At 46.5% G+C, this 8,320-nt stretch overlaps 1 protein-coding gene across 1 annotated transcript; it reads left to right on the top strand.

The window, feature by feature from the left end:
* Positions 1-447: 447 nt before the first annotated feature.
* Positions 448-6,986, top strand: LOC310792132 (proenkephalin-A-like; the record flags this gene model as incomplete). Its single annotated transcript, XM_083653847.1, has 2 exons — positions 448-591; positions 6,363-6,986. 2 exons carry the CDS (start codon positions 448-450, stop codon positions 6,984-6,986), a joined length of 768 nt encoding a protein of 255 aa, XP_083509973.1.
* Between the last annotated feature and the right edge of the window lie 1,334 nt (positions 6,987-8,320).

The raw sequence follows: 8,320 nt of genomic DNA, 5'->3' as shown, positions 1-8,320 counted from the left end.
TAAATTTTACACTTGTCAATGGAAATCAAATGAAAGCCCCTACAGTGAGCTGAATTGAATCCAATGCCATTTGCATTTAAATTACATACAAATACCCATGTAAATGTATTATTATTATTAGTATTATTATTATTACATCGCAACAATCATGATATCCATCCATTCACTTGTAAGGTTTTAATGTTTGCTAAACATTAAAGTGCACATTCATCATTGCAAATTTCCTACAAAGACATGGGCCGTTTTCACAGCATCTATTTTGTGTCTAAAATCCAGGATGAACACAGGGTAATGAGGGTCCCAGCACTGGAAAATATGAATGGATTGGAACTTGGAAACCCTCATGAATGTTTTGGTAGCACCTGTGTTTACCCTGTCTTTTAGACACAAAATGGCTGCTGTGAAAAAGGCCCATTACAATTTTTTTCCTCTATCTGCTTTCAGTCGATGGCTGCCACCGCGCACGCGAGCTGCGTGTGGATGTTGGTGCTGGGCGCGTGTGTCTCGCTCGCGGTGGGAACAGATTGCGGGAAGGACTGTGCACTCTGCGTCTACCGTCTACTGGGGCAGCAGTCTGGTTTCTCCTCCCTGGTAATACCACTGTTATTTTCTATAATAATAACAATACTGTGTATATAGGCTGGTGGACAGCAGTCTGGTGTCTCCACTATTATTAGTTTGTTCTGATAACGTATTAATACAGAAGACACAGGTAACTACATAGTAGTGTATAAAGCATGGGAACATGCTCCAACCTCAACCTCGACTTAGAGCATTGCCGACGGCAGCTAGATCTATACTCAGCTTGACGAGAAGGTCGAAGGGGAGTCCCCAGCAAAATGAGTCAATTGTGTGATTTCACTAGGATTTCAATGACTAGAAGTTAGTCCAAGGAGAGAATGTAGTGCATATACTTAATAGCTCTCACTCTCTCCTGTTATCTCCCCATCTACATTATACTTGCGCTGTTCACATCAGCTGCGTCGAGTCACATTTTCGGGGAGCTGCACGCCAGCCCCGTCGGCAGGCTCACGAGCTGGCCCGTGGCACAGCCCGCGGAGCACTCTGTGAGGACATTAGTAATGCTACTGACAGCAGTCTGGTTTCTCCCTAAAAGTTTATTATTATAAATTAGTAATTAAAATATGTATAGCAGAGGCATGTAGAAACTAACTGGAATTGGGCTTAAAACAACCTGGTTAAGGCTATAGGGTTATGGTTTGGGTTAGGCTTATATCACAAAAACATTAAAAATATGACTTATGGATTGAACATAGAACATATACATGGCACTCCCGTTTGAAAGGCAGGTGTTTACGCCCTGCATCCACCCTGACTGGCCGCTGCGCTATTTCAATAGCAGCCTCTAACATTGATCTACATTAACATCTACACGTATCCAGAAACATGATTATGCAATTTGGGGTTCTTGGGTTCAGAAACATGATATTCTACGTATCCGCAGAAACATACAATGCTGAGATTGTATTCTGGCATCCAGGAAGCTAGCTGGAACTGGGTTTGTCTTAAATTTTAGTGACCTTTTCCCCCTTTCATCTCCTTACCATTCCCTCTCTCCTCTCCTTCACTCCTTTCTTTTACTCTCTGTTCCTTCCTTCTTTCCTTTCCTTCCCCTCCTCTCCTCTCCTTTCATTCAGCCTTTCCTTGACCCCTGTTTTCTTTATTTCCCCCTCCTTTCTTTTTTCCTTTACTCTCCTTTCAGTCTATTCTCTCCATCACTTTCGTCCCCCCCCCCCCCCCCCCAGCCTCAACAGATACTACGATTGGTTCTGATATCTGGACCTTCAATCATCCGACTACCGCCAAAATCCACAGACAGCTCTCACTTTAGTCTAGAATCTAGACATAGCCTAAAATATTTTCGTTGAACTATGAAGCTTTTGCGGAAAAAAAAGTGTTTATTTGTATTTTCCTGAAAACTTTTCGTGGACCCCCTTTTGCAAAGTGCCATGGACCCCCATTTGAGAACCACTGGTCTAGATTAGCCAGACTATCTCCATTTCGCGCTGCACCAGCGCAGGAGAGCGTCTTGCTCCTCTCTCACGCTGGTATAGCGCATAAAAATGCTCTGTTATCTTTACAGCCATCCACCGACAGCACCAAGCAGGCCTGCTTTATTGCACAATCCAAATCTTCGTCAATACTTGCCATTTTCAGCGTGTAGCTTGCTAGCTAGCGTTGTTGTTGTTGTTGTTGTTTCACAGCGGCGGAGGCAGTTAAGAGTGACCCGCAGGCAGCAGAAAGGGATTTCCCTTCGCTCCGACTGAAATGGTCAGACTTCTCTGACCATTTCAGAGCTTCTCCCCGCAGCCTGCTTCCATTCAGAGTCAGACGACCTTTAGATTGACGCGACTATTTCATACGTGTAAATTAATCATAAAAAAACACACGACATAAAGCCACGGTTGCTCTCCGTCACGACGGGTTGTTTAAGTTTGCAAATATTGTGTCGTTTTCAATACCGTGGGGTTTTCGTCAAGCCATAGCCGTTTTCACACATGCGTACCGGAAAATTACCTGTAAGTCAATATCGGACATTTCCCGGAATTTCCCTTCACACCAGAGCGCTCGCATGTGGGAATATAGCAGCAAAATTGCCTGTATGTTGGGGGGCGGGGCGGCACTGCAGAGCGGGTGGGGAGTGACATGTGCACTTGGATGGGGAATCCTCCTTATTTTGGCGGTCAGCAAAACTCCGATGGTGAAATAAGTTTGCTTGTCACACAATAAATCACACTCGTTTGTCTTAAGAGGGCATGTATGTTGTATCATTCACATTCGCTAACCAGTCTTTGAACTGAAATATTTGAAGAAGTTGGGATCCGTGTCTGAGAGAAATAGCCTGGCTGGTTCGATGTTTATCCGTTCACCTGCGTCGTGTTGAAGCACTTTTTACAGACTGGCTTCGTTTGATGTGTCCGGGCTTGCCTTCGCTGTCGGCAACGTAAGCAAAATACTTCCACATTTCGCTTTGTGCATTTGCTTTCTCAACAAGCGTTGGGCGGCTTGCAAGACTCTCAGAGCTGTCTGTGTCCCTGTCGGGCTGACTGAAGGAGGAGGACTGAAGGACTGGCCAGAGAGCGAGCAGGCAGCAGAGAGGAGAGAGGGGGAAATTGGCACGCCCACACATGAAGCTGACATACCGCTCTTATTATCACAAGATCATTTAGCCAGTTTGCTTTAATGTGCGCGAATGATTAGATTATGCCCGCTGGAACATTAAGCAACGTGTGTACACCTCGCCCATGTGAAGGACCGGCAAATGACTTGACACGTTTCACACTTGTGTCCCTGATCGCGCATACCGCTCTTCTGACTGGCTCGAAACTGGTGAAATGTCCGCGATGACGGGGTCGCGCTTATACTGGAAAACAACTTTCACACATGAAGGCATTAGACCGCGTTCGGGTCATTTAGCAGTAAAAAGCGCATGTGGGAAAACGGCTCATGTGTCTCAAACACAATTCAAAATGGCTACAGCTTCACAGCAGCAGTGAAATAGCGCCCTCTCTGCTGTGGCTATGGAAACCCGGAATTACACAAGAACAGAGAAGACAGGAGCAGCACCCCCCCTTCTCTCCTGACCTTTCCTCCTCTCCTTTCCTTCCCTTCCTTCCTTCATTCTACTGTATTACATTCATTTCCAATTCTTTTCCATTTGCCTTTCAATTCCTCCTCTCCTCTCCTCTCCTTCTGTGCATTTAATTGCTCCACTCCTCCTCACCTCTTCTTCTCTCTCTTGCTTTCCTCTATCACAGCATCCATGTTAGATCACAATAACAATATCACTCTGTAAACATCAATGGGAAAAAGGGGAAAAAACACACATTTCATGATTCTGACTTTGACTCTTCTGTGTTTGTAAGTGAGCAGCCTGCTATCTGAGACTCCATTTTGGATGCTTTACATTCATGATTATCATTGATTTCTGTATTGGTTTTTATCTCTCTCTCTCACTCTCTCCTCCATTCACTCATGCACAGACACCTCCCACGCCCCCCGACCCCCCCCCCCCTCAATGCACACACACGCACGCACACACACACACACACACACACACACACACACACACACACACACACACACACACACACACACTCTTGAGAAAATGATTTCCCCACATTCTGCTTATTTAATGAGCAGTGTCTGATTAAAAGGACAGAAATGTACTGTGAAAATTGAATGCTGACTACTTGTGTTCAGACAGAGGCTATCCTATCAGGGTTTGACGGCAACCTTTTTGCTATGAAAATGTGCTTGTCAGTCAGTGTGCACGTCGTCTGCCCGAGGTTTTTTAGCTGGAGGACCTGACGTCTGTCTGTCTTTCGCGCCGACATTTTCATCTGCTCTTTGCTGCTTTGGATTGGATGTATGGAATGCAAGGAGGCTAACCAATCAGAAGCAGAGCATGGGTCACTCCTGTAAATATCCAAATACTAGGCCGTGCAACTACAAATGGCTGTGAAATAGGTCATTTTGGCGTTTCAACATTTCTACCCCAAAAAAAAATCAAAAAAAATTGCACTTATTGCTACTGTGTGCTGCGTGCCACTGGTTAACCCTTCGCATGCCAGACTCGTGTGACCCCTGCCGTACAGCACATCATAGTCACGTAGAAATAGAAGTAATAGAGAGTTGATTTTAATGGTCATGATCAAATCAGTGACTTTTCATGACTTTCGATAAGTAAGTAATAAGGAAGTAAGGAAGTAAGTGTAAGTAAGTCTTCCGTGACTAAAGGGGCAATGTGCCTAGTTAAAACCCACTGCTATCCCTCAACTTTCCACAGAGAATGTATCAAAATCGCTGATCAATAAATTATCTTTTTTACACTCATCACAATTTCATGACCAGTGGGAAAGAAGCCTGTTATTGTCCGGGTTGAGTGAAAAGTGGCACCATGCATTGGAAAAAAAAGACACAAATGGTCTATTTTAAGGGGGATTTCCTTCTTCCCTGTTGCATCCTTACTGTATATTTCCCCTTGTACTGTATGTATATTATGTACACAATCTGGACTTGTCGCCATCCATGGCCACCAGAGGGCACTGCTGCCGATGTAACATGTACCACCCTCCCCCTTCCTACACACACTAACAAACACACCCCAGGCACCAATAAGTCCTTGATTCAATTTTCCCGCTCATTAATTCTATCATCATAATGCCTGCAGCGCTGAAAGCTCAGCAAGAAGCCCCCTCCCCTGTGTTATCAAATAGGAATTTCCTATGGCCCCCGGATAAGTGAAATCCAATGACAGATATGAGGTTGGGAGCAGATCTTTTGGCCCCCCGGGGGGCGAATAGATGCCTGTAGTCAAGTCATCTCCCCAGCCAGCGGGGTTAGATCGCCTCACACGGCTTAAAGACGAGTGGAACTGATCGCTTCCACGGGGGCTGAGCGGGCTTGTTCCATTAGGTGTACTGTGGTAAGGAGCAGTGGGACAGATGGTTCTACACAGGGACTTGATGTTCGAAGTGGGCTTTTCTGTTCTCCCCGGATCATCTGCTGCCTGCTGGGCTGTAGTCTCTCCTCGTTTACTAGGTTTTGTCTTGGGTCTTTGTAATGCTCACCGTCAGTTTTATAGAAGCCAGTTAAAATCTTCAATTCTCCCGACTATGAGAAAATAAGTCATAATATTGAGAAGCAAAAACCTCACAAAAGGTGAGGTTGTCACAGCCTGATCACCTGAATAAAAATATATATATATATTTGCAGTTTATGTTTCTGCAAACCACAGATATGCGAAATGTCAACATTTGTTAACCAAAATTATGTTGCATATCAAGATTTCTAGATACGTGTGCTGTACAGTATATCAACGTTATGTCGTAGAATCTGCTATTGAATTTGCATGGTGGCCAGGAAGGCTAATGTGGTTGGTTGGGTAGGGGGGGAAGCGGGGGGCGGGGGGGGGGCGTGTTAGATCCTCAATGTTTCAAAGGCTACATTTCAACCGTGAGTCACATTTAACGTTGTGGTTATTTAGCCCTGACCCAAACCATACCCTTAAAGGAACAGCTCACCCTCAAATCCAAAATACATATTTTGCAATGTCATTTAGGAACTAGCTAGCAGCTAGCGGGTGTAGTTCGGTCAAAAGAAAACAGTTTTTCCATGAAACCGATCATAACGATGTCTGTGGATTATCTTGAGTAACGGGTGGCTGGGGGGATGTGGGTGGGTCAGGGGTTAGGGTTCTGATCCAACTCACAAAATTTGCATATCATAGCAGACTGGAGTATTGGTGTTGTTGTTGTTGTTGTTAGCTAATTGGCAGCTTCAATCAAAAGATATTGGTATCAGCATGACGTTGGCAGTAATCATTTTTATTTTTCCAGACCTGCTCGCTGGAGTGCGAGGGCGAGTTGGACAGCCGGAAACTCCGCCTCTGCCGGGACGTCCTGCTGGACGAGGAAAACCACGTCGCCCTCGACAACGACCTCGGACAACAGGCGGAACAGGAAACAGCGGGGGGCGTGGCTGCCACCGCCGACGAGGAGGCGACCTCGCCGGAGCACCAGCTGGCTAAGAAGTACGGCGGCTTCATGAAGCGCTACGGCGGCTTCATGTCCCGCCGCTCTCCTTCCTCGTCCTCCTCCTCCTCCTCCTCCTCCTCCACACAGCAGGGGGCGCTAGAGGACTCTGGGAACCAGGAAGAGGAGGAAAACGTCCGTCTGGAGATCTTAAAGATCCTCAACGCCGAGGCGGAGCGCGGGGGTCCGTTGGCCGAGGCGGTGAAGCGGTACGGGGGCTTCATGCGTCGGGCCGGCGGGGAGGCGCGGGCCGACCTGCTGGAGGCGGTGTTGGGCCGCGGGCTGAAGAAGCGCTACGGGGGCTTCATGAGGCGCGTGGGCCGGCCCGAGTGGCTGCTGGACGACAGCAAGAGCGGCGGGGGGGTCCTGAAACGAGCCTGGGAGGATGGCAGCGAGATACAGAAGAGGTACGGGGGCTTCATGGACTAGGTTACCGCCTTCCCTCCCTTATTGCCTCCGCCCGCCTACCACCCCCCCCCCCCCCGTGCCCCAGCCAATCACTTCGCAGTCTGGACTCATCGGTGTTTTCAACAACGCCCCGCAACCCCCCCCCCCCCCCCCCCCCCCCCCGCCCCCATCCGCCAATCACATTCTGTCATCTGGCTTTGTATAGTGTGCTGCCTGCTGGCTACTTCATTGGTTCAATTGGTCCTGTAATGATATAAAATGATATAAAATGTCATTCAGATCTCGAGGAATAATCGTTTTGTTTTGGTTCATTTTGGCTGAAATTGTTGGTCTGTTTCCTTCGTTTTCACGATGGTATTATTTATTAAAATAATCTGTTGATCGAGCTATGTTGGGGAGATTGTATTATTTTAGACAATAATGCTACACCTCATCAGAGAGAGAGAGAGAGAGCGAGAGTGAGTGAGTGAGTGAGTGAGTGAGTGAGTGTGTGTGTGTGTGTGTGTGTGTGTGTGTGTGTGTGTGTGTGTATCAATAATCTCAGAATCATTCCATGGCATGACAAAAATTGCATCTGCAAGACCTATCCAAATACTTTTAAGATGATTTTAATGCTAGTTAGAAACACACACATCAGCAGATCATCAGGCCTTGCTAAGACCATCCTGCAAGGCAGTGTACAAGGATTCAGGAAACGGGGGAGACAAAAGAAAAGATGGAGGATAACATCCAAGAGTGGACTCAATTAAAACTGGGTGAAACATTGAGAGCAGCCGAGGACAGAGAGAGATGGAGAGAGCTTGTCAACAGATCATCTGTGGGGCACCAACGACCCTCCGGGGTTATGGGATAGGTGAAGGTGAAGGTGAAGAATGAAATAAAGAGCATTTTTGATCACCTATAAGAATATGGGTCTGCATGACGGGGCTAAATTGTACATTTTTGTAGACTAAATTGTCTAAAATTGAATTTTGTGTAGGCTAGGCTATCTATTTTTATTATAAGAAGTCACATACAGACTATGACTAGCCTATAATAATTTAGGCCCACGCTTTGGCTGCGTTTATGGTCTCAGTTTGACTAGCAAAATAAAAATGACAAAATAGCAAACATTTACCAAATGCTCACAATTCATCAAATGTCTCCCATCGGTTTGAGAGTAGGATTGGATTGGGCTCAGCTGCACCTCGTGACAACCTACTCAAACTAGCGTTAAGTGTATCACTACAGAGATGTGATGACAATTAGGCCTACACTGGGCTGAAAAATGCCACATGAAAACCAGCCCCTTCTCACTCCGAACTCGTCTCAGAGGAGCCCCGCTTTGGCAAGCGCCTTTGGCGACCTCCTTAACG

This window comes from Poromitra crassiceps (assembly GCF_964638095.1).
Source record: "Poromitra crassiceps genome assembly, chromosome: 17".
In the NCBI taxonomy this organism is placed as follows: Eukaryota; Metazoa; Chordata; class Actinopteri; order Beryciformes; family Melamphaidae; genus Poromitra; species Poromitra crassiceps.
Note: the sequence above shows the minus strand (reverse complement) of the source record. Positions and strands in the feature narration are given on the sequence as shown.